The 23,648-nt window shown below is 54.0% G+C and overlaps 7 protein-coding genes across 7 annotated transcripts; 3 read left to right on the top strand and 4 right to left on the bottom strand.

The window, feature by feature from the left end:
* Positions 1-94: 94 nt before the first annotated feature.
* Positions 95-3,564, bottom strand: ICL1 (isocitrate lyase 1). Its single transcript, XM_076638383.1, has 20 exons — positions 3,420-3,564; positions 3,177-3,284; positions 2,962-3,007; positions 2,872-2,881; positions 2,682-2,797; positions 2,519-2,585; positions 2,350-2,448; positions 2,208-2,269; positions 2,062-2,120; positions 1,818-1,987; positions 1,657-1,743; positions 1,492-1,581; positions 1,291-1,412; positions 1,053-1,206; positions 887-976; positions 788-809; positions 580-717; positions 447-499; positions 340-374; positions 95-259 (listed from the first exon to the last, which is right to left on the bottom strand). Exons 1-20 carry the CDS (start codon positions 3,480-3,482, stop codon positions 219-221), a joined length of 1,632 nt encoding a protein of 543 aa, XP_076501302.1. The 5' UTR covers positions 3,483-3,564; the 3' UTR covers positions 95-218.
* Positions 3,565-3,858: 294 nt separating this feature from the next.
* BDY24DRAFT_374197 (aldo/keto reductase) lies at positions 3,859-5,731 on the bottom strand. The gene is made up of 10 exons (XM_076638382.1): positions 5,611-5,731; positions 5,163-5,477; positions 5,002-5,078; positions 4,910-4,926; positions 4,779-4,842; positions 4,643-4,704; positions 4,470-4,561; positions 4,307-4,380; positions 4,130-4,226; positions 3,859-4,008 (listed from the first exon to the last, which is right to left on the bottom strand). Exons 1-10 carry the CDS (start codon positions 5,672-5,674, stop codon positions 3,872-3,874), a joined length of 999 nt encoding a protein of 332 aa, XP_076501301.1. The 5' UTR covers positions 5,675-5,731; the 3' UTR covers positions 3,859-3,871.
* A 476-nt stretch (positions 5,732-6,207) lies between these two features.
* On the top strand, positions 6,208-8,266 carry BDY24DRAFT_10698 (SDR family oxidoreductase). The gene is made up of 8 exons (XM_076635836.1): positions 6,208-6,281; positions 6,386-6,671; positions 6,775-7,016; positions 7,101-7,240; positions 7,312-7,409; positions 7,500-7,632; positions 7,734-7,820; positions 7,933-8,266. The coding sequence occupies exons 2-8, from the start codon at positions 6,462-6,464 to the stop codon at positions 8,133-8,135; spliced, it is 1,113 nt and encodes a 370-aa protein (XP_076501300.1). The 5' UTR covers positions 6,208-6,281; positions 6,386-6,461; the 3' UTR covers positions 8,136-8,266.
* A 146-nt stretch (positions 8,267-8,412) lies between these two features.
* On the bottom strand, positions 8,413-9,686 carry POP4 (RNase P/RNase MRP complex subunit; the record flags this gene model as incomplete). Its single annotated transcript, XM_076642902.1, has 4 exons — positions 8,413-8,705; positions 8,817-8,918; positions 9,004-9,523; positions 9,624-9,686. The coding sequence occupies 4 exons, from the start codon at positions 9,684-9,686 to the stop codon at positions 8,413-8,415; spliced, it is 978 nt and encodes a 325-aa protein (XP_076501299.1).
* Positions 9,687-10,596: 910 nt separating this feature from the next.
* BDY24DRAFT_411237 (O-fucosyltransferase family protein) lies at positions 10,597-13,234 on the top strand (the record flags this gene model as incomplete). The annotated part of the gene is made up of 12 exons (XM_076642901.1): positions 10,597-10,665; positions 10,788-10,971; positions 11,091-11,144; positions 11,245-11,271; positions 11,344-11,718; positions 11,821-12,218; positions 12,309-12,336; positions 12,416-12,421; positions 12,503-12,758; positions 12,856-12,926; positions 13,036-13,091; positions 13,196-13,234. The coding sequence occupies 12 exons, from the start codon at positions 10,597-10,599 to the stop codon at positions 13,232-13,234; spliced, it is 1,563 nt and encodes a 520-aa protein (XP_076501298.1).
* Positions 13,235-18,068: 4,834 nt separating this feature from the next.
* Positions 18,069-21,098, top strand: GDA1 (guanosine diphosphatase). The gene is made up of 6 exons (XM_076638381.1): positions 18,069-18,744; positions 18,918-19,598; positions 19,690-20,164; positions 20,244-20,583; positions 20,660-20,737; positions 20,817-21,098. Exons 1-6 carry the CDS (start codon positions 18,513-18,515, stop codon positions 20,826-20,828), a joined length of 1,818 nt encoding a protein of 605 aa, XP_076501297.1. The 5' UTR covers positions 18,069-18,512; the 3' UTR covers positions 20,829-21,098.
* On the bottom strand, positions 21,099-23,182 carry BDY24DRAFT_374174 (WD40 repeat domain-containing protein). Its single transcript, XM_076638380.1, has 9 exons — positions 22,973-23,182; positions 22,857-22,906; positions 22,691-22,779; positions 22,481-22,610; positions 22,292-22,394; positions 22,134-22,199; positions 21,634-22,034; positions 21,520-21,539; positions 21,099-21,413 (listed from the first exon to the last, which is right to left on the bottom strand). Exons 1-9 carry the CDS (start codon positions 23,143-23,145, stop codon positions 21,147-21,149), a joined length of 1,299 nt encoding a protein of 432 aa, XP_076501296.1. The 5' UTR covers positions 23,146-23,182; the 3' UTR covers positions 21,099-21,146.
* Positions 23,183-23,648: the final 466 nt, after the last annotated feature.

The raw sequence follows: 23,648 nt of genomic DNA, 5'->3' as shown, positions 1-23,648 counted from the left end.
TCCTTGAGGGAATGAAGGGCCGTCGAGCGTCGACGCGTCTCGCAGCGAAGGAAACTGAGGCTTTCGTGAACCGGAAAATGAAGAAACATAGAGAAGCTGGATCATAAATGGTTTCCCGAAGCGAGTAGGAACTAGTACAACGTTCGAGTAAAGGCGTGAGACGGAAAGGGAAGAAAAATGGAAATGAAACGTGTCCGTGGTCGAGTCGAGTCGTGAGTTTAGAACTTGGATCCGACTTGAGGAGCAGTGAATTGATGTTCTGATGGGACAAAGAAGGGAGCCAGAAGTCAGTTCGGTGGGATGAAGGAGATGAGAGAGAGGAAGAGAAGATGGACGAACCAGTAACTCCCTTGCCCATGGCCGCCGTCGAAGAGCTGCGAAGGAGAACGATGAAGAGATCAGCAAAGCCTTGAGGATGAGCGCAGAAGACGAAACCAGATACTCACACTCCTCCGGTGACGGTCTTGAGAAGACTGTCGACGAACTCGGCTCCAGACCACTGTGATTTCGAGGGAAAGAGGGCGCGTCGAGTCAGCGACGAACGAAGATGCAGGATGGTCGAGGAATCAGAAAACGTACAGTCTGATGAGTGAGAACGTCACATCCGATGTCCCTCTCCCTCCTCTGGATGAGCTCGACATAGGCCTTCATACCCTCCTTGGCGAAAGCAGCGGCGAAGAGATCGGAGATGTAGGCGTTCGAGTGAAGACCTCCGAGCTGAAGGAAGAGAACGACGAAGAGGTCAGCTTCAGATCAGGAAGCCGGGAAAACAAAGGAAGGAACGAACAGTGATGAACTGCCAGACGAATCTGAAAAGAGCGAAGAAGGGATGGCTGTCAGCGGACGAGACGCAGAGAGGAGGAGAGAAAGAAGATAATCGACTCACCCGAGCTTGCCCAACTCCCAAACGTACTCCTTCATTTCGGTCTCTCCAAGACCAGCAGCGTCCCAGTTGAAACTGGGGCTCAAGTTGTAGCTGAGGGATTCAAAGAAGGGAAGTCAGCTCGACGATCTCGAATCGAACGCGTCCTTTGTCGAAACTGAGGACTCACGCAAGCCACTGTCCAGGTCGGGCAGCGTGAACACCATCAGCGAACTCCTTAGCCTGCTTGTAGATAGGGCTCTTGGTCTCCATCCAGAGGAGATCGGCGTAAGGAGCGAAGGCGACGGCTCGGTTGATAGCGCACTGAGTTCCTCCCTGGTATCCTGAGGGAGGGGAAAAGAGTAGAGACGACGTCAGAACCCACAGCGTGGTAGATTTAAAGAACGGTGGAAAGAGGTGAGACGAACGGTAAAATCCCTCTCGGGTTCGAGGAGCATCCCAGTCCCAGAAGGGAGTCGACTTGAGACCGGACTTTTGAGCGAGAGCGAGAGCGTCGAGTTTGGAGAGGTGGGAAGCCTTGGCAGCGAATCTGTAGAAGGGTAAAGATGTGTCGGGTCAGCACTTGAGACTAGGAGAAAACTCGCAGAAAAAGGAAGGGGAGAACTCACGTCGAGATGGTGGAAGCGTTGGCTCCCTGCTTCTGAAGAGCCTCGGCGAGAACCACCGACCAGAGCTTGAGCTTCGACTGAGAGATCCACCTGGAAAGAAGAGAAAGGATGGTACTGTCAGAACCGCTTGGTCGGCACCCTGGCTCGAGCGGAACAGGAACTCACTGATCCTCGATGGCCTGCAACGCGTCCCCGCTCTTTCCGTCCCTCTCAGCCTCGTTCATGACCTGAACGAGAGGCTTAAGCTCGGAGCTGAAGATCGAAGAAGAAAAGAATCAGTTCGATGTTTCGACGAGTTCGCCGCAGGCAGATAAGGAGCGACTCACTTGGTGTTTCCGAGGATGAAAGCGTGATCCCTCTCGTCGACGTTGGTGGTGATGAGGGTGGCAGCCTCAGAGTCGGTTCGAGCGATGACGAGGTTGGAGACTCCCATGACGTCGTACTGAAGTCGAATGGCGATAAGTCGGTTGATGTGCTCAGAGATGGGGACGAGAACCTGAGAGGGAGAAGCAGGTCGTCGCGTCAGTTCGAGGGGACTCGGGCAGCAGGAGCGTGAAAACGAGAACGAACCTTTCCGGCCATATGCCCACACTTCTTGGTTCCAGCAGCTTGATCCTCAATGTGGATTCCTGCAGTTCGGAGGCGAAACGAGTCAGAATGAGCTCGAGATCTCGAGTGATGAGAAAGGAGAGGAGAAGGGACGCGTCTTGACTCACCGGCGGCTCCAGCCTCGACGAAGAGCTTGGTCAGCTTCATGACAGCGGTGATTCCTCCGTGCCTGAAACGAGGAAAGGAGTAGGAGAGCGCATGTCAGCTCAACGTAGTAGAGACGAAAGGAGAGGAAGAAAGAGAACGAACCCGGTGTCGGCGTCGGCAACGATGGGTCTCATGTAGTCGATAGGCTTGAGCTTGGTTCGCTCAGCCTCAGAGAGGTTCATTCGAGCATGTCGTTGTTTTCTGGAAGAATGAGAAGAAAGACATCGAGTCAGCTCAGCATTGAGAACAGGAGGAAAGGAAGAGAGCTCACCGGTCGTGGAAAAGTTGCGCTTGGAAGAGGTGAGTGACTTTGTTGGGGACAGTGTTCGAAGGGTAATCTATAGGGTACAGCGGGACAGGGGGAAAAGAAAAAGATCCGAAAAAGATCAGACTTGAGTCGAGGGAGAGGAAGAGGAGGAAGAGAAGATGCGAACCAGCAAGATCGGGTCCGGGCTCGTTCGTGCTACTGGCAGTGCTACTCGATTGCCATCCAGAAACGTAGACGGTCTCGAGGTGCTTGGCCATCTGGGTGACCTGAACGGGGTCGAGACTAGAAGGCAAGAAGAAAGAATGAGCTCAAGAGGGAAAGGAAAGAAGTCGGGGAGACGCGGGTGAGGGACGTACGCTCCGTAGGCTGAAGAGCGAAGAACGAGAGAATCGTCAGTTTCTGATAATTTTCTCGGTAAGTGATAGCGAGAGGAGAAGGCTACTCACTGTGACTGACTTCTCCCTTCTTGAATTTGGCGTCGAGGTTGGCGTACTGTTGAAGCGAGAAAGAGGGAGGCAAGGACGAGGTGATGAGCTCGGTCACGACGGTTCGACCTCCTTCTCCTTTCCTCCTCCTCTCTCGCCACCCTGCTGATGGATCTCGACGACCCATCCCCAGAGACGCAATAAAAGACGGTTCTGTCGAGGAAGAGAAAACTCACAAGCTTCTTTCCCATGAGATCAGAAGGGTACTTCAGCTCGACGGTTCCTCTGAGCTTGCAGACCTCGAGGGCAGTGTAAGGTCGGTGAGTTTTGGCGAATCGAGGCTCCTGAGAGTGGCCAAGACAAGATGGGGGAAGAGAGAAAGAAGCGATCAGCACGAGGCAAGGTAAGGACGGCGAAGAAGGGAGAGAAGGAAGGTGATGAGGAGGACGACCTGGCGACGAGAGAGGGAAGCGACGAACCTTCCACCACTGCTCGACCTCCTTGACTTGAGCGTCGAGCTGTTGTTGTTCAGATGGGGACATGGTTGATGTGGGATCTGGGTGTGTGAGAGAGAATGGGTTTGGGGTGGTTGTGGTTGGAGGATGAAACGAAGCAGGTCGAGATTTCGACGGGCAAGGCTGAGAAGGAAGTCGGGGAGAACGCAAGCGGGGAGAAGCGCGTGATGAACGAGAGAGTCGGAAGGCCTTTTCTACTCTGAAGCCTTTTTCGGAAAATCGAAGCGAAAACGCTAAGGATGACTCGATCAGCGAGTTGAGTCAAAGTAGGGACCGTTTTGACACCACTCGTTCTTGAACTCACTCGCTCGGTTTCTCTGCGAAAGAGAGGACCGAGGTCGGGAGACGTCTCTGCCCTCTCCTCTTGCCTGCAAGCTTCAACGAACAAAGCTCATTATAGATTCTCGTTATGTAGACTAAGCGTTAACGGAGGCCATCTGGGACTCGTCGTATCTCTGACCCTCGACCTCGATGGTATCGAGCAACTTCCTGATCTCGGCGTGCTCCTCCTTCGAGATCTCGACGTTGACCGAGCCCAAGTTGTCCTTGAGATCTGAAAGGATCAAAGTCGGCCCGAGAAAATTCATGAGGGTCAGAGTGTGTCTCTCAGATCAAGGGGAAATTGCGAAGCAGACGAGAGAGAGAAATGAAGAGGCCGGCGCGACGCGACGTACATTTGGTTCGCTTCGTCCCAGGAATAGGAAGAGCTTCTTGATCGATGACCCACTTGAGAGCGAGCTGGTTGGCACTGATTCCCTTCTTGGAAGCGAGCTAGAAACGCAAGAAAGCGGAGGAGGGAAAGGCGTGAGGGTCGCAGGAAAGAAAAAAGGAGCGGAGACTGCTGAACGAACCTCTCGAAGGGAGGTGACGAGCTTCATGTTGGCGACGAAAGCTTCTCCTTTGAACCTAGGAAGGTACTTTCGGTCTAGAGGACGTCGAAGAGGGAAGGAGCGTCAACGACAAGCAGTGAGCGACGCGTCGAACTCGATCAACGAGACGTCTCGAGCCACTCACAGTCATCGACAGGGATCTCGCTCTCAGTCTTCCAGTCGCATCCAATCATTCCTCGACCGAGAGGAGAGTAGGCTACGAGGGCGATACCGAGCCTGAAGGGAAGGGAAGAACAAAAGGATGAGCGATTAGCGGAACTTGGAAGGTCGAAAAGAAGAGCGACCTAGTCGACTCACTCCTTGCACGCGTCCAAAACACCGTTGGTCTCGATGTCGGTAGTGAAAAGGGAGTACTCCCACTAGAAAGAGGAGAAGAAGAGAGTCAGATGGACGGGTCAAACAGGGAGGGAAGAAAGCGACGCGTCGAACGAACCTGAACGGCGGCGATTTTAGCGACCTTGCTAGCCCTTCGAAGAGTATCTGCAGAGCACTCGGAGCTGGAGAGAGAAAGAAAGACCTTGATCAGCTCTCGAAAACTCTTGAAGAGATCAGAGGAGAACGTACAGTCCGATGTGCCTGATCTAGAAAGAGAAACAAACCAAATCAGTCAGCGATTCGTTCTTCTTCTCTCGAAGGCATGAAGAGACAACGCGAACCTTCCCAGCATCCTGGAGCTCTTTGAGGGCTCGGACGGTCTCCTCGATGGGAGTCTTAGGGTCGACACGGTGCTGATCTACAAAAAGGAACGAGGAGGAAGTGTCAGCTCGCTCGCTCCCTCAGCACCGTCTCTCCAAGCCGGAATGAAGGTTGAGCTCACAATAGAGATCGATGTAGTCAACTCCGAGCCTCTCCAAAGATTTCTCGCAGGCCTCCTTGACGTACTCAGGGTCTCCTCGAACTCCATCCCACGATCCTCCAGGTCCTCGAAGGATGGAGAACTTGGTTGCTAGGAACACTCGATCTCTGTTTTGCTGAACGAAAGGACCAACGAGAATCTCGTTCGTGTAGGGTCCGTAGCAGTCCGCAGTATCGATAACACACTTCTGGTTGGGAGATCCACCTTCAGCGATGAAGAGCTTGAGAGTCGCGAGCTTCTCTTCTTCGTCTCCAGATCCGTAGAACTCAGAGAGACCTGGAGAAGAAAATACGAAGTCAGGAACGAAAGTGTTATGGCGAGGAGAAGTAGAGAAAGATAGTGTGGCGAGAGCCCGTATTTAGCAAGAGGGAGGGAACGAGACAAGAAGGAGGGAAGTTCGAGAGCTCACCCATGGCTCCGAAACCCAACGGCGACAGGTTCTCTCCTTTGAAAGCTACTGAAAGACTGGCCATGATCGTAGATTGGTGATGGAAGGAGATGGAAATGGATGGGTTTGTTGTGGGTAGTGGTGATGGTTTGGGGGAGGGAGAGAATCGAGAGGAAAAGCGAGACTCAAAACGAAGGACGGCCTTGCCTCCACCTTTCTTCGGGCAAGCCCATCTCGACCTTTCCTCGAAGAACAGGTAGACATCGAAGAGACGTGCTTTCGCTAGAGAACCGAAAAAGAAGAGCAGAACGGTTCCATCGTTCTCTCCTTCTCAGAAAACGGTCAGAGGAGGAACGGAGGGAGCAAAGATGCAGGAAATCGGTCCTTTCTCCTCGCATGACCGACCTTCGTTGCCGCTTCATTTTCGAGAAGGCGTGTTCATTGTTCTCACCTCTACGCTTTCCTTGAAGCCTGCTTCCCTGAAGAAAAGAAGATCCTTGCAACACCCTCTTCTTGCTGAATGACGAGGCCGTGAGACCAGACCTCCACTTTGCTCTTTCACCCTTGGATCCCAGCTTCGATTTCTTTCGACCACCAACATCCTCCTTTCCCTTTCAACACTACAACCAACCCAACCCAACCCAGCACTACTCATTACAATGTCCTCCTCTGTTCCTACGCCTGGCTCAAAGGTGGGCCTCCCTTCTCGTCTCTTGTCGTGTGTGGGCTGAGGAAAGTCGAGCTCATCACTTTCCCGTCTCTTCTTCTTCTTCTTCCCTCTTGCTTTGTTCCTCAGATTCTCCTGACCGGAGCTTCAGGTAAGCTCCAGCTTCCCTCTCTACTTCACCAGGTTCTTGATTTCGATCGCTAACATGACTCTCTCTCGCTCTCGCTCTGCCTTCGTCGCTGCCTCCCTCCTCCCATCTCTCCTCCCTCCCCTCTCCTCCCTCCCTCCGCGCCTCCTCCCTTCGTCCATCGCCGTCCACGTTCCCCCTCCCTCAGGCTTCATCGCCGTCCACGTCGCCAAAGCTCTTCTCGCCGACGGATTCAAGGTCATCGGAACTGTTCGATCTGAAGAGAAGGTACGCCCGAATCGAGTCGAGCTCGCGGTCGGCTGTCTGACTTGACTTCGTTGCTGACCGCTCTGCTCCCCCCTTCAACGACCGTTTTTTTCTCACTCATCAGGGAAAGTACCTCGTCAACCTCCTCAAGAACGACTCATTCTCGTTCGTCATCGTTAAGGACATCTCGGAGCCCAACGCGTTCGACGAAGCCGTCAAGGGCGTCGAGGGAATCGTTCACACTGCTTCTCCTTTCTACATGACCGCCGGTTCCGTCTCTGAGCTCGTTGGACCAGCAGTCCAGGGAACCGTCGGAGTCCTCAAGTCGGCCAAGAAGAACGGGAAGGACGTCAAGAGAGTCGTCGTGTGAGCTTCATCTCTCTTGCTCTTCCTTTTCTCTTGTCTGTCCTCTTGACTCCTCGCTGACTTACGCATTCTTTCCTCCTGCAGTACCTCTTCCGTCGCCTCCATCCAAAACACCAACGTCACCACTCCCGGAAAGGTCTGGACGGAGAGCGACTGGAACACCTTCTCTGTCTCCGAGATCGAGGAGAAGGGAGACAAAGCTGCGGGATACCACCTGTACATGGGTAATAGAGGTTCCCTTACCTTCTGGCCAACTATACCTTCAGCTCACCCGCTTCCTTCTTCCTCTTCCCAGCGTCCAAAACCCTCGCTGAACGCGCCGCCTGGGAGTTCATCGAAAAGGAGAAGCCTTCCTTCTCCCTCGCCACTATCAACCCTCCTTACGTCTTCGGTGTAAGTCCCTAGCTTCCCTCTACCTTCTTCCAGATCCGCCACATCTCTTGCTTAACTTCGCTCTGCCCTCGTTCTCCTTCTTTCCTCCAGCCCATCCTCCACCAGGTCGAGTCCGCCTCGTCCCTCAACACCTCCGTCGGAGTCTTCTTCCCCACCGCTAAGGGAGAGAAGAAGGCCTCCGACCTTCCTGGAACCGTTGGAAACTGGGTCGACGTTCGAGATGGTGAGCGTCTATCGTTGTCGTTTCCTTTTCGAACGACGCGTTGCTCGCTCCTCTTTCCGCGTCTCGCCTCGCTGACACAACCCCTTCTCTCCTAATTCTAGTCGCCTTCGCCCACGCCAAAGCTCTCGCCCTCCCCGAGGCTGGAGGAAACCGATTCATCACTGGCGCCGGACCTTGTTGCGTTCAGGGTGCGTTTCCTTCTCTCTCTCTTTCTCCCCTCTCTCCTTCTTCCTCTCCTCCCTCCTCCTCCTCAACCCTCAAAACCGACTCGAACTCTCCTTCCCCTTGCTCTTCTCCCAGACTTCACCGAATCCCTCCTCAAAGCCTACCCTTCCCTCCCCAACATCCCTACGGGTCAACCTGGTGCTGCCGCGGAGGCGAACAAGAAGAGTCAGGTCTTCGACGGGTCCAAGGCGACCCAGGTGCTCGGGTTGAAGTACCACACCATGGATGAGACGGTGAAGGATATGTACGATAGCATCAAGGCTAAGTCGTTCCTCTAGATAGATCAGGGAGCTATTAGGTCTAGATTCGTTTTGGGACGCGTCGCATGTTCGGATTCGTCTCTCTTCCTTCTTCGCTTCGTCTCGTTAAGATCTTCCCTAGCTATCTAGTCTAGGTCGAGCTACTTTTACTGTATCCAGATTTCATCCCACCCTTTTTCGTTGTACCCTCTCTCTCTCTCTCTCTCTCTCTCGGTCATTCTCGCAAGACGAAAGCGAAAAAAAAACAGCATCGAAAATCGAATCCAACCCCTCCAACTTCATGAACGAACGCGTTTCAACCCAAAGCTCCCTCGATCTCAATCCCCGCATGACTCTTGAACTTGCGTCCCGCTCGATCCGAGTTCCGGAACAGGAATTGAGAGCCGTAGAGGTCGAACTCGAGGCGGGTGGTCTTGGGTTTCTTCGTCGAGGTGGAGGGAGGAGGAGGAGGAGGCGGAGGGAGGGGAGTGGAGGAGCGGGAGGAGGAGGCTGAGGCTGAGGTGTTGGTGGGTGGTTGAGGTTTGGATGTGGATGTGGATGGGGGGATAGGGATGGAGAAGGTGAAGGTTGTGGATTGTTTGGGGATGACTGGGAGGAGGAGGAGGAAGAGAGGGAGGGTCAGTTTCGGACGGACGCGGTGAGGAATCGCAACGAGCTGGCTGCAAGAAGCGCTGCACAGCTGAAAGAGAAACTACATACCCTTGAGCTTCGAAGCTCTGGTAACGATCTTGAAAGTCTGCTCGGTTTCGTGAACGACGATCCCTTCGACATCGACGAGGTCGCGATTCTTAGCGTCGGTGACTGTTCGAGACGAAAGGCAGCCAAAAGCCGTTCAACGATCAGCTCGACCCTTCTGCCTACATACACGAAGTCTATAGAGACTCACCCTTGATCAAACACCCCGTGAAATCTGCTTTGGCGACCTTTGTCTGCATTCCCTCCGGATTCCCTTCCCACTGTCTCCTCCCTCGTTTCGCTCGCTCCCCCTCCACCAGCGCATTCCCTCCCAACCCTCCAGCTCCACCCAACCCCAACAGCTCCACCATGTACCCTTCCCAAACGCTCTGCAAGTCCTGCAACCTCTCCCACCTCAACTCGTCGTTCTTTGGAACCCATACGCTCTTCCTCTTCGCTTCCTTCCTGCTCATCAGTCCGACGCCCCCCTTGCCGCGAACGGCCTGTTTCTTGGCCGTAGCGAGAGCGAGAGCTTTCTTGGTTGAGGCTGCGGAGAGTTTCTGAGGGTTCGATAAGGGGAGGGATTTGGAGGCGATCTTGAGGGAGTACGTTCGGAGAGGAGGGAGCGAGGAGTGAGGAGTCGAAGGAGGGAGCAGGAGGGAAGGGAGAGAGGAGAGGGCGAAGGGAGTGGGTGCAGAGGGGTGAGAGGTGGAGAAGAGGAGGGGGGTGGACTGTGAGAGCGGAAGCAAAGAGAAAGGAGGGAGGTTAGGAGGAGGAGGAGGGAAGGAAGGAGAGAGCAGAGCTCAACGAAGAAGAAGGACGAGGACAAACTCGAATGGAAGCTGGCAGGTCGCGGTAGGGGTCTAGCTCTTTTACTGCAGGAGCGGTAGACATGCTGAGCGTGGGGAGATGAGCTTGGAGCTCTGAGGATAAGGGAAAGAGATGGAGGAGGAAGAGCGGAGGAGAGAGAGGAAGGGAGGAAGGAGTTGAAGGTCAACTTCCTCGAAATCCCTTCCTTTTCGACTTTCGTCGGCCACGGGCTCAAAACGCACGTTTCTCTGTTAGATTTTTCTGAACATCTTCTCAAAACGAGATTGAATCGTTCCCTACGTCGGGCTGGACGACCATGAAGATTTGCCCGAGGAAGGAGCCTGTGGCCTCGTCGCGACGCTCTCCTCGAGCTCCGGTTCCTTCCCGACGTCTTGTTTTCGTCAAAAAGGATCTGCATCCTTTGGGAACATGTTAAAGTATTCTAATCATGGGAACTCAATTCTGTCGACGGAGATCTCGCGTCCTGCAAGTCGCTCGAGCCGGAAAGAGACGCGTCGCACCCTCCTTTCGTCTTCCCTCCTGCGATCGTTGACCCTGACTTTCTCCTCGACTAAACGAGTATTAGAGCATGGTCTTCGCAATCCTACAGGCTTTCCAGCTCCAGAGGCAGTCGCGAGCCCAAAAATCGACGCGGAGGGCGACGCGGAGGGCTGAGATCAGAGTTCGCGTCGTCTCTCTCTATCCTTTCTTGCTCGACGAAAAACCATTTCCTCGTTCCCCATCCATCTCAAACCTCCTCGAAAGAAGGGGAAGTTTTTTTCTTCTCTCTTTTCTCCGGAACCCAACTCACACGCGCCTAGGCCCTCGACGTCGACGATCGACAAAGAACACCCTCTGCTCCTCCTTCTCCACTTACTTTAGCCTTTCAACTCTCACCAACTCCTTCCTCCCCTTCTCTTCGCCCTTCGCCCTTTCTCCTCCTTCCTTTTCTCCCTTCTTTCGACCTTACCCTCGAACGCTGTTTATAGAAAGGATGTCCTCTTCAGGATATCAGCTGTTGATGTCCAAGCTTCCTCAACGTCGTCCAGCTCTCAATCGACTGGTGAGCTTCCCTTCCTTCGTGTCCCTTCGCTTCTCTTCTCTCTTCTCGTTCTCTCCCTTTTTTTTTTCTTCTTCTTTTCGCTGACTCTTGCTCTGCTCGTAATGTCGTCTTTCGATGCTCAGATCCTTTTTGGTGGAGTCTCGTTCGTGTTCCTCCTCCTGCTGGTTCCGTTGCTGAGCCCGCCTGTGGCTGAGAAGCTCAGCGCCGGGACGAGTTCGGTGACGAGCTACTGGACTGGGGAAGGAGAGTTGAGGAACGCGAGTGATGGAGCGTTGAGGTCGTATGGGAGGAAGGATAACTTCAGGGGTGAGTCAGGGGGAGAAGAAAGGGAGGGGAAGGAGAGAGAGAGAGAGAGAGCGCGTCGATTTGGACGTGGTGCTGATGGGTTGATGTTTTCTTTTCATTTGGGTTCGGTCGGATGATAGAGAACCTGCGGCCTGATCTCAAGTACTTGATGTCGGGATTCCATTCGGGATGGAGTGAGTTTTGGAGTCGTTTCTTCTTGCCTTCCTTCCTTCGCGAGCTCGACCTCACCTCCTCCCTCCTTCCTTCCCTCCTTCTCGTCTTTCTTTCTTTCAGCGAACGATGTCATGATGGGAGCCAACGGTCCGTCCCTCTCTCTTTCTCTCCGTCTCCGTCTCCTCTTTTCAAACACTCACTCTCGCAAACGTCTCGCAGCCATCCACCTCGCCCTCCTCACGAACCGAATCCCCATCCTCTTCCCCTTCCCGCCTTCGCTCCATCTCCGCTACATCGACGACGACGCCCACATCCCTCCTTCCATCCCGTTCGACACAGTCTTTGATCTCAAACGCTTGTCCAAATCCATCGGAATCCCCATCGTTCAAATGTCGGAGCTCAAGACGAGGATCGAAACCAAACCCTTGCTCGGAGAGTCGATGGATCTCGTTCATCCCGTGCAGGAGGAGATTGGAGGGTTTTCGATCTGGATGATCACGAACGGCAACTTTTACGTGAGGGAAGGAGATACGGAAGCGAAGGATAGTCCCGTGGATGGGAGGAGGTGCTATCAGTTGGATACCTATCGGATCCGTGAGTCGAGCGTCTTCTCTTCTCTTTCTTTCTTTCTTTCTTTCTCTCTCGGTTGCTTTCCTCTAACCTTCCTTTCTCGCCTTGCTACCTTTTCTCATCCAGAACCCTACTTCACCCCCATGCCCCCAACCTTCCGGCCCGCCAAAGAATGGCACTCCACCGCCTTCTCCCACCTCTCAGCCCTCTTCCAACCCTCCCCGAACCCGTTCCTCGACTACTACCTCTCCCAGGTCCCCGCCTGGTTCGCAGCTCGGAACCGACCCGTCCCGAAACTCCAACCCGAGGATCACGTGCTCTACATTGATTTCTTGTACAACCTCGGCGAAGGGGGGGACGACGGGAGGAACGATTGGACGGGGAAGGGAGAGATGGGCAAGGTTGGAGCGTGGGAGAGCGTAGGGAAGTACATGAGGTGGGATGGCGAGTTGGAGGAGATGAGTAAAGGGTATGTGAGGAGGGCGTTTGGCGTGAGGGATGGGAAGGGGAGGAAGGTGCCGGAGGTGAGTCGAGTTTCGTTGAGACGCGTCGAGATCTGATCGGAAAACGAGACGCGACGCTGATTCTCTCTGGCTTCCTTCGTCGTTTGATAGTTCATCTCGGTTCACATCAGGAGGAATGGTGAGTCTTCTATCTCTAACTACTTCTCGTCCTCGTCACTGACCCTCCACTCTTCTCGTTCGTCGCTCACGTCGTTCAGATATCGGTTCGTCCGCTCTCTCCTCTCCTCCCTCTCCCTCTCCCTCCTCCCTGACCTCGATCTTCCTTTCTTCGTTTTTTTTTGCAGGAAACATCTGCGCCGACCTAACCCCTGAAGAAATGGCCAACGCCGTCGAAAAGAACTGCTACGTCTCCCTCAAATCGTACGCCGACCGCGTCGACCAAGTCAAGGAGGCGCTCGCCAAAGAACGAGGCATCCACCCCAAGTACGTGCTCGCGACGACGGACGAGCACGGAGAGGAGTTCTTGGCGGAGGTGAGGGAGCTCGGGTGGATCATGATCAACCATGATCACGAGGAGACGGTGGAAAAGTTTGGACTTTGGTGAGTGCGAGAGAGGCGATTGCTTTCGTTCTTTGGTTCGAGTTGGGGATCTGGACTGACGTGGTTTTGCTTTGCTCGCTTCGCTTGGTTGGTGTAGGTACCCAACCCTGATTGACTCGGTGATCCTGTCGATGGGAACTGGGTTCGTGGGGACGTCGGGGAGCACGAGTGAGTCGCGTCTTTCTCTCCTTCGCCTTCTGCTTTCCTTCGTTTGCTTCTACCCTCTTCCCCCCGTCCTAACGACGTTTTTTTCTTCTTTCTTCTTTTGTCCCCGCAGTGAGCATCCTCGCCCGTCGAAGGGTTGAAGACTGGAACGGAGGGATCGGAAAGCAGGTTCGTCGTCGTCGTCCTCCCCTCCCCTCTCTTTCCCTTCTCGGCGCTCGTCCTTCTTCCGTCGCCACGCAACTGACTCTTCGTTGCTGTTTCTGCGTGCTCAGGTATCTCGGGAGTACGGAGGACTGTTGGGGGACGACTGATTGAGCAGAGTCGCGTCGACGCTGGTTAAAGTTCTTTGTACTTTTAGTTCGCTTCGTTTTTCGTTCCACTCGCGGTTTTTTATTATGGAGCTGTTTCGGCAAGCTTATCTTTCTTCGATATCTGGATTCGTTCTGTTCCCGTGGGTGAGCCTAGCTGGAAGGAAGAAGGGGAGGGGAACGGAGAGGACGAAATGGGAGGACGATGTGCCGCTTCGAGCTCGCTTCAAGATTGTTGAGGGAGCAGGGTCGATGAGCGAACTGAGGATGAGTCCTAGTCGCTCGGGTCGGCTCAGAGACGGCAGACGAGGCAGAGGAGCGGGAGGGGGTGGGATCAGGGATGGAACGAGATGGCCTGGGAGGAGGCGGGACGACGCGTCGGTTTTTGATGCTGCCTCTCGACGAGCTTCGAGTGCGACGGATCTCTGAGCTGCTTCCTCTCTGGGACGCCATACAGAGCACCTATCTGTTTTTCTCACTCTCCGTTTCTGCTCTCTCAAGAGAACCCCTTCCCTTTCAAAAAGACGAACGGCCCTTGGACCTCCGCCGTTCCTTTGAATTTCTCACCGCCGACCGACCCTTAGCTCTCTCCCTTCCTCCACGAAGGATTGCATCTGCTCCCTTCCCCTCTAGACCGACTCTTTATCGGCTCGTCTCACTCCTTTATTCGCTTCTGAGAACGTCCCTTCCTTGAACGTTCTCTTCTCTGCCTGAAAATCCGCCGAGCTTCCCCCCTCGCCCTGTTCGCCCTTCCTCCCCCTCCTCCCTCCCCTCTCCCTTTCGCGAAGGTTTCACTGCTTCTGTATAACGATGTAATTGTAGTAGTGGGAGCGGAGGTTTAAAGTAGAGCGTTCCCATAGAACCCTCTGAACTGAAACCAAGAGCCGACCGGAAACTCCGAGAAAGGGATCCGAATCGAAAGGAAAATCAAGCTCAGCATCGACGCGTTTTCTTTTTCGATCGACGAAACGAACGAGCAACGCGTCCTTTTCTGTTCCTTTTCTTCTCAGGGCAGAAACATGAGCTAGTAAAGTAACGAGGTGCGAGTAGACTGGCGAACTCTTAGACGCAGAGGAGAGCAACAGAGGGAGGGGGAAGCGAAGGAAGGGAACGGCATCGATCTCAACGCGACTTCTTTGACTGCTTTACTCTTCAATTTTTTCCGTGGGAAGGCGTTTTCCACGCCGATTTCAGGTACCAGGCCAAGCTACCCTTGAAATCATGCTCAGTCTTCATGAGGGGAAGGTTCGGCTCGGCTATAGGTTCGGTTAAACTCAAAAAAAAGTACGGGAGGAAGGCGAAGCTCAAAAAGGTGTGCCCTTTCTTCTCCCTTCCCTATAACCACGACGATCTCCTCCCTTCCCTTCCTCTCCCCTCTCTTCCCCTCCTCCCTCTCCTCTCCTTCTTTATCTTTTCCCTCTCTACGACCCCTCTATCTTCGAAGGATGACTTTCGTGTACTGGACTCGAATGGAGGAACGCGTTCAAGCTCCTGCTCGATTCGTGAGCTTCTCCTTCCCGCTTCCCCTTTCATCGCTTCCTTACTGACTGTAGCCCGTCTTCTATCTTTCTCAGATCATGGCGATGTTCTCCTGCCCTCCCACTCGAACCGGTTCGATGTCCTTGACGGCCTTCATCGCTCGCTGCATCAACAAGACTCAACTCCCCGTCGAAGTCCTCGCTGGAGCTCTCGTCATCCTCCACCGACTTCACGCCCTCAACCCTGATCACCAAGGATCTTCTGGACATCGTCTCTTCCTCGCAGCCTACATGATCTCCTCGAAACTCCTCTGCGACTGCAACTTCTCGAACGAGACTTGGTTGAGCGTCGGGAGGGGTGTCGAGGGGTTGGATCTTCAGCAGGTCAACAGGATCGAGAGAGAGTTGCTTCACTTCGTTGACTGGAACATCGGGATGACTCTCGACGATTTGGAGAAGATGGACGTGAGTCTCTGTCCTCGTCCTTTGGTTTTTGAGTTTCAAGGGGTGGGAGGGCTTTGCGTTCACGAGCTGACCTTCGTTTCCTCTCCCTCTTTCTACCACTCGCCTTTCAAATTCATCTTCATCTGCTACCAGCGAACCCTCGAAGACCTCTACACTATCCACTACTTCCCCTCGCCTCCACACAGTCCCGTCCCTCTCCCAGCGGCGAGTCAGGAGCCCGTCGCGTCCTCCTCCTCCTCCTCGCCCTCACCCGCCATGTCCTCCTCCCTCTCCATGGAATCGATCTACTCCTACTCCTCCTCGACCTCCTCCATCATCGCCTCGGATTCCTACTTCCCTTCCCCACGAACCCCTTCAACTCCCTTCTCCCCCTTCTCCCCTCCCTCGTCGTCGTCGTCCAAGGTCTTCCGATCCCACCTCGCTCCTCTCCATCTCGCCTCCTCTACGGAATCATCCCACTCCTACTCCAAGAACCACCTCAGTCCGGTCTCCTCGATGGATGCTCCGCTCCCTCTGGTTTCCGAGGAGGAACAACCAAGGAGGAGGAGGAGGAGGCAGCCCGCAGGTGTTCCGTTCATCTCCTTCTATGAATAAGCGAGCTGGTCTTCTCTTTCTCTTGTTGTATTTAGCGTACTAGTCTACTTCTCGTCTGTGTGTGTTCTTTGATAGTCTCTCGGTCTGTTGGTTTGTTTCCGTGCTTTCTTCTCCATCATTTGTGCCCTCTCCGTCCCCTCCATCTCTCTCTCTCGGTGTTGCCTCTTCTCGTTTGTACCTCGCCTTCTTTAGCATTTTGGAATCATACACGAGCAGATTCCTTTCTTCCCTGTGAAGCGTCGTATCCTTGAAACGCTGCTCTCAGAGGTCTCCAACCAAACTCACGGTCTGGTTGACGGGGAAAAGACGAGCTCACCGTTTTCTTGAAGTTGACTTCGAACGACCAGCATCTCTCAAACTCGCCTTTCTTCACTCAAGCTCACCGCTCATATAGCTGCCTTCACCTTTCAGCCACTCGCCCTTCCAAGTTCGAGTCCAGAAGAATCAACATGACCGTCTCAGATTCATCTCCGGCGAGCTCTCCTTCATCTCGCTGGCCTCGACACACCTCCATCATTCTCCACGACGGAAGCGTTCTACCCTCGTAAGTGGCCCGGAAGAAGAAGGATGCACAGTTCCTCTGACCTCTGTATCTTCTTTAGACCTGCCTTCGGACTCGGAACTGTTCATAGAGAGCAAAACATCACGGATGTCGTTCTTTCAGCGGTGCGTTCTCTCTCTCTTCATGTCTCTTCGTATCCACGAGCTACCCATCTGACCTCACGCTAACTCCTCAGCTCAAGAACGGGTATCGCCATCGTGAGCCTACTTTCCCTCACCGACCTCCCTGCCACGTAGAGGAAGAACGAACAGAGACGAGAGGTCGAGGGCTGACTTTTCTTCCCTCCCTCGTTCACCTCGTTCTCCAGTGGACAATGCTGGTCCGTCCAGTCTTTTCTACTCAGCTGCCCCAGGCTTCTCATCACTGACTATCTCCTTTTAACTTTCGTGGCTTCCAGCCATGTACAAGAACGAGGAGTTCGTCGGCGAAGCGATTCGACAGAGTGGGATTCCGCGAGAAGAGCTCTTTCTCACGTCGAAGGCTCGTCCTCTTTCCTCGTCCTTCATTCCAGCTTCCGATAGCTGATCTCACTCCTATTTTTCTCTTAGTGGGCAGCTATCGGAGGAGACGACATCAGAACCGAGCTTTCGAAGAGTCTCAAGAAGGTGAGCTCGAAACTCGCTCCGCCGTCGACGGCGGTCGAGCTGACCTCTTTTTTCTCCTTCCAGCTCGGTGTTTCTTAGCTCGACCTCTACCTCGTCCATACACCGAAGTGTTTGAAAGTGGGAGGTGGATTGGAGAAGGTTTGGAGGGAGTTTGAGGCACTCAAGGAGGAGGGTTTGGTTCGATCGGTGAGTCGAAGACGACGCGACCTTTCCTTCGAGCCTGAGCTAATCAGCTTCTCGCTTCTTTGACGACTCAGATCGGGGTATCAAAGTGAGTAATATTCCCTTGCTCCCAGTTAAGACCTTTATCTGACTGCTCTTTCCCAGCTTTACCGTCGTCCAACTCCAGGAACTTCTGTCGCTCGCCAGATTCAAGCCGACCGTCAACCAGATTCGCTTCCACGTCTACAACGCTGCCGAGAACGCGTCTCTGATAGATCTCTGTCGGTCTGAGGGAGTCGTGGTGGAGGCGTTCAGCTCGCTTTCACCGATCACGAAGGTTCGTTTTGCTTTAAAGAGAAGAGTGCTCAAAGCTGACCTCCTCCTTCTTTGTTTCGTCAGTTCCCAGGAGGACCAGCTGACGCAGGTAAGCCTCAACATATCGGAACTATCGAGCTTCTATACTGAAACTGACTGTCATTGTCGCTACAGCTGCGACGAAGATCGGAGAACGACTCGCATCGACTGGACCTGAACGCGTTTCTTCCGCTCAAGTAATCCTCAGTTGGTGAGCTCGTCGTTTACGAGTGGTTGAACGAGAAGCCTGCTGACTACGTTTTAACTCTCGACTTCTGCAGGCTCAAGTCCAAAGGAATCGGAGCTGTAACGACCTCAGGGAATACGACGCGGCAAACGGAGATGCTTCCAGTTTTCGACGACTCGTTCCCTCTTCTCACTCCCGAAGAGATCAAGGAGTACGAAGAGTCCGGCGTAGATTTCATCAAGCCTGAGGTGCCGTTTTAAGGAGTTAAAATGCGAAGCAGAGACCCTAGATACGATGAATCTCTACGCGTGCGAAAGAGATCGTTCGTGCTCGCGCTTCCCATACTCTCACCTCGACTTCGAGCATAGTAAGTGCTCTTGCTCTACTTCGGGCCACCCCTCGACTCTAAAAACTCGAGAAAAAATTTCTGAAACGGCAGCCGAACAAGATCAGCGGCGGCGTGAAATGAAGGTGTCTTTGAGTTCGAGCTCTCCGCTCTGCTTCCTCCTTCTTGACCACATCCTCCCCTCCCTCCCTCCCTTTCTCGTTTCTCTCTCGCCTCTCAAAGTGTCTCCATCTGGGATTCTTCTCTCTGAGCACACACTCTCTTTAAACCAAGCCGTCACACCCTCAGGTGAGTGCAGCTCTTCTCGTTTTTCATCCTTAGCTCAACTCTCTCTCTCTCTCGTCCCTTCCCACTCCTTCTTTTCCTTCGTTGTCGCGTCTCTCCCTCGCCTCCCATGCTAACCAGCTCTTCCCTCTCTCGTTCCCGAAACGCATAGACTCCTCTACCGGCCGCTCGACTTCAACCTCGACTGCTCCCAAACTCTCTACCTCCCCTACCCTTCGTCGACTCCCTTTCCCCTCAGCTTCCATGTTCGGAGGTCGAAAGTACCAACCCGTCGGTTCTCGCTCGTACGACAGCGAAACTGGAGGAAGATCCTCTCCTAGGACGGGGAGGAGAGGCTCAGGATCTAGCTGGAAGAAGTACGCTATCATCGGAGGAGCAGCTTTGGGACTCGTTCTTTTCCTGGGAAGCAACACCATCGGAGGAGGACGGTCGGGTAGCGATGACCTGGACGAGTTCGACGATGGCTACCGCGAGGGTAAGCACGCTTCTCTCTCGTCTTTATCAGGAAGTTTCTACGGTGGGGAAGCTCTCAGTTGCAGATATACTTCGAGGGGAAGGAGGAGGAGGACGAAGGAAGGAGCAGGCTGAGACAGAATCGCTGGACGTTGAGCTTATTCCCTTCCTTCCTCTCCGTCCTCCTTCTTTCAGAGACGACACCTGGACTCGAGACGTGGCCCATCAACGAGACTCCGAGCAGCTACGACGAGGTCACCCCCGTCAAGCACGACGACTACGACGCTCCAGATATCGACGACAACGAGGAGGTCCCTACCGAACCCTCCGCTCAGAAGGACAAGACCAAAACCAAGATCGGAGGCAAGGTTCCTTCCACCATCGCTCGTCCTCCTACCGTCATCCCAGGAATCCCAGACGGTCCCACCTCCCCCGAGACCGATCCCGACCCTACCAAAACGACCTACTGCACCGTCCCCTTCAAGGGCAAGAAGCTCGTCCAGTACGCCCTCATGATCGACGCCGGGTCGACAGGTTCGAGGATCCACGTCTACAAGTTCAACTACTGCTCAGCTTCGCCCATGCTCGAGTACGAGGTCTTTATGCAGGTTCGACCAGGACTCAGCTCGTTCCCCGACTCGCCTGCTCACGCCGCTGGAAGTCTGAACCCGCTAATGGACGAGGCGGTGAGGGTCGTGCCCGAGAGCCTGAGGAAGTGCACTCCTCTGGCTGTGAAGGCGACGGCTGGGTTGAGGATGTTGGGAGTGAAGCAGAGTGAGGCGATCTTGAAGGAGGTCGAGCATCATCTCAAGGGAGACTTCCCCTTCCCTCTGGTCTCGGAGGATCCTGTGGTGATCATGGACGGAAAGGACGAAGGTGAGCTTTGGTCCTCTCTCCTCTTCCTCCTCTTCCTCCTCTTCCTCTCGAAACTCATTTCCTCCTTTTCTCGACCTTCCCAATCCCTCAGGAGTCTACGCTTGGATCACCGCCAACTACCTCCTCAACAAGATCGGAGAAGGATCTACCTCAACCGACACTCTCGCCGTCATGGACCTCGGAGGAGCTTCGACCCAGATCGTTTTCGAGCCCACCTTCACCAACGACACCGAGCTCACCGCTGGAGACCACAAGTACGAGCTCACCTTCGGAGGACGAGACTTCGTTCTCTACCAGCACTCCTACCTCGGCTACGGACTCATGCAGGCTCGTCGAAGCGTTCACAACCTCGTCGCTTTCGCCTGGTCGTTCAGCAAGGAGTCGACGATCTGGGAGACGATGGACGCGACGACCAAGGTCGCCAACCCTTGTTTGGGAGCTGGAAGGAGCAAGAGGGTCGAGTTGGATCCTCCTGGTAGAACCAAGGTCAACGTCACGATGGTCGGAGGGAACGGAGGATGGGACGCGTGCAAGAGGGTTGTCGAGCTCGTGATGGCGAAGGACGCGTTCGTTCTTTCTTCCCTCACCGTCCCCAGCTCTTCAAAACCTCGGCTGACCTCTCTGTTTCCTTCTTCTTTCTCTCAGCATCTGCGAAGTCAAGCCTTGCTCGTTCAACGGAGTCTACCAACCTTCCCTCCTCGACACCTTCCCCAAAGGAACCTTCCTCGCCCTCTCCTACTTCTACGACCGAATCCGCCCTCTCTTCGCCCTCTCGGAACCCGAAACCTCCCCCTTCGACCTCAACTTTGTCAAGGGACTCGCTCAGACCGTCTGTGCCGGAGAGGACGTGTGGAGGAAGGTCTACGCGGACAACCCCGACGCGTTGAAGGAGCTCGAGGATCGAGAGGAGTACTGCTTGGATTTGACGTTCATGCACGCTTTGTTGGGATTGGGATACGAGATCGGGTCGGATAGGGAGCTGATGGTGAGTGCTTTTCCTTCGTTGAAGTTCGGCGAAGCTCGTTCCTGACCCTCGTTCGTTCATCGGTTCGTTTCGTCAGGTCGGAAAGCAGCTTCGAGACGTTGAACTCGGATGGGCTTTGGGAGCTGGACTCGCTATGCTGGATGGAAAGTTGAAGGTCAGTCACCATCAGTTCCTGTTTCATCCTCTTTTCTCGCACTGTCTGACCTTCTTCCTTCCTCGTTCGACTTCCACAGTGCCTCAAGTAGACGTGAATTGTCGTGTCGCTCTCCTCTCTCTTCTTACCTTAACCTTCCCTCACCCTCTTTGGTTTTTATATGTCCCCATCTATCTCTTGATCTACCATACCTACTCTTTCGTTTGTATCTGCTCGGAGGTTTCGCATCATCTTACCTTTCTCTTGGACTTCGTTCGGTCTCTCGTCTATCTAGAATCCTCCTCGAGCTCTCCCTTTCTTTCTCCTCTCTCCTTTTCGCTTTTTAGATGCGATATCAACTCTTCAGCACCGTTCCCTGCTTCTCTTTGCACTAGCTGAAATCGAAAGAGAAGACAAAAGACGGAAAGGATCATGTCGCATTTTCCTCGTCGACTTCCATCCCACCGCCTTCTTCTCCCGCTCCATCCATCAAAACTCCACTCCCACTAGCAACTCCGTTCTCCACCTCAACCTTCTTAACATCAGATCCGACCTCGGTGCCACCAGCTCCATTCGGCGAGGCATGCGATGAGGACGCCGGAGGAACGACGACGTGACGGCCTCGATCCGCCCAGACCTTCACGGTGAGATCCGAGCCGACGGCTGCTGTGGCGATACGAGGGAGGAAGGGGTGACACTGCAAACGAGGGAAGAGAGGGAAGGGAAGTTGAGTTCAGCGACGAGAGACGAGAGAGATGAGACGAGACGACGAGAAGAAAGGAAGGGAGAATGCGAGGACGAACAGCTACAGAAATGATGGGATCTAGTCTCAACGAGAACAGAAACGAGTATACAGTTAGTCAGTGTGTGCGAAAGAAGAGAGCGTGAGCAGAGAGAACAAAGAAAACGAAACGAACCAGTCGAAGCCTGAAGGTCCAAAACAATCTTTCTGCTCTGCACCTCCCACCCCAGCACTCTCCCATCTTCCGATCCTCCTACCACCCACACCTCCTGCTCCTCTTCGCCGACTCCGTTCTCCACCACCAGCCCAGCCTCGACTCCGTTCGAGCTCTCCTTCGACGCGTCCATGTCGACCTCCCTCCCCTTCCCCTTCAAATCCTTCTTCGTACCACGTTTGGACTTCGAAGTGGGACGTCTAGGATGCAGCAAGAAGCCAGATGGGCATCCCCACTTCTCCAGCACTCCTCCTTGGTAGGTCTTCATGCATTTCGAGGTGTGGTAGTCCCAAAGACGAGCGGTAGAGTCGAGAGTTGTCGAGAGGACGTGTCGACCATTGGGAGTGAAGGAGATGTGGGCTCTGTGTGTTGGAAAGAGGTGAAAGAACATGCAAGAGAGTGTGATTTGGGTTCGGAGCAAGAAATGGGGAGAAGAGGGAGGAGAAGAGGGAGAGACGAACATTGGCACCGAATCGTCGTGAACGAGCGTTTTGAGGCATTGGCCTGAGGAGGTGTCCCACATACGACTATGGCGGGGAATCCAGAGAGAGAGGACGGTGTTAGATGAACAAGGAAAGGGGGCTGGGGCGAGAGGGAGGGAAGCGAAGCTCGAGCTCACATCAGCCCGTCCCAACTGCACGAAACCAGCATCGTTCCGTCCCGATTGAAGTTGACTCCCGACACAGGATCCGAGTGAGCTGGTAGAGAGAGGTGGGGTTTACCTACCATCCGAAGAAGTAAAGAAAGAAGGGGTTCGATTGAAGTGAGCTTCAACGCGTCGAGGAAAGGAAGGGAAAACGAAGCTCACCTCTCCTCACGTCCCAGATCCAAACGCACTCGTCCTTCCCACCACTCGCTAGAAGGTTCCCTTGAGGGTTGAAGGAGAGACATAGGATGGAATCCTTGTGAGCTAGAAGAGGGGAGTGGATAGGTTTGCCCTGTCGAGCCAGATCAAAAAACGAAGGTGAGCTCGAACGATCGAAGGAGGAGAGCGAGAGAAGGATGGATGGGAACGAACGAATTCTACGCTCCATATCCTGACGCTGTTGTCATCCGAACCTGATGCTATAAAGCGTGAGTCCGAAGAGAAGGCGATGTCCGAGACTCCTGAAGGACGGGACGAAAAAGAAGGAGAAGAGGCGTGAGCTCAAGCTCAGAGGAAGGGAGGAGGGACAAGAACGAACCCTTGGTGTGTCCAACGAGAGTTCTCAGATGCTTGCCCGTTTTCGAGTCCCTGGAGAGTCGATATCAAGATCAGACGGACGTCTTGCTGATACGAGATAGTGCAGATGGAGCTCACCAAAGGTTAACGAGACCATCCGCTGCTGAACTCGCGAGCTTCGTTCCATCAGGCGAGAACTTGACGGACGAGACCTTGGCTGAATGACCTGTAAGAGTATAGACGAGAGAGTAGGTTGAAGGGTCTGGACATCCTATAGGCGGTGGAGGGGGTGGTGGAGGCTGGCGAAACATGACGAGACGAGATTGAGGAAGCAAAGAAGGAGAGGGTCGACGTTGAGGTCAACTCGAAACCTCCTCCCCTTTCCTTCTCTTTCCACTCCGGCCATCAACTTCGAGAAAGCCCATACTTCGTGTTAATCAAGAAAAGGAGCTTGGCTACACGCTCAGGGTGAATTTCTGTAAATTCTCATGCAAGAAACCCCTCAAACGTCGTCGGTTTCGCTGCTGCTCGACTCTGGTCCGTCTTCTTCTCCTGTTCTCACTCTCTCGCTTCACTTGAGAGCTCTGGGTCTCTCATGACAATCTGAATGTCTGTCTTTCTCGCCTTTTTTCTATTTTCGATTCTTCAGCGGTCTTGATCTCTTTTTTGAACGCGTCGTTCGACGCGAGGTCTCCGTCGCGTGTTTCTCTCATGAGCTTCGGACCCTGATGTGAGGCGAATCGTGCTATCGAAATCTTGTAAGACTCAACTCCCTGTCTTCTCGACCGTCTCAGGCCGAAAACGGTCCCTTCGT

The sequence above is a fragment of the Mrakia frigida genome, assembly GCF_051309035.1.
Source record: "Mrakia frigida strain ATCC 22029 unplaced genomic scaffold BDY24scaffold_1, whole genome shotgun sequence".
Lineage (NCBI taxonomy): Eukaryota > Fungi > Basidiomycota > Tremellomycetes > Cystofilobasidiales > Mrakiaceae > Mrakia > Mrakia frigida.
This window is presented reverse-complemented; position numbering and strand designations above follow the sequence as displayed.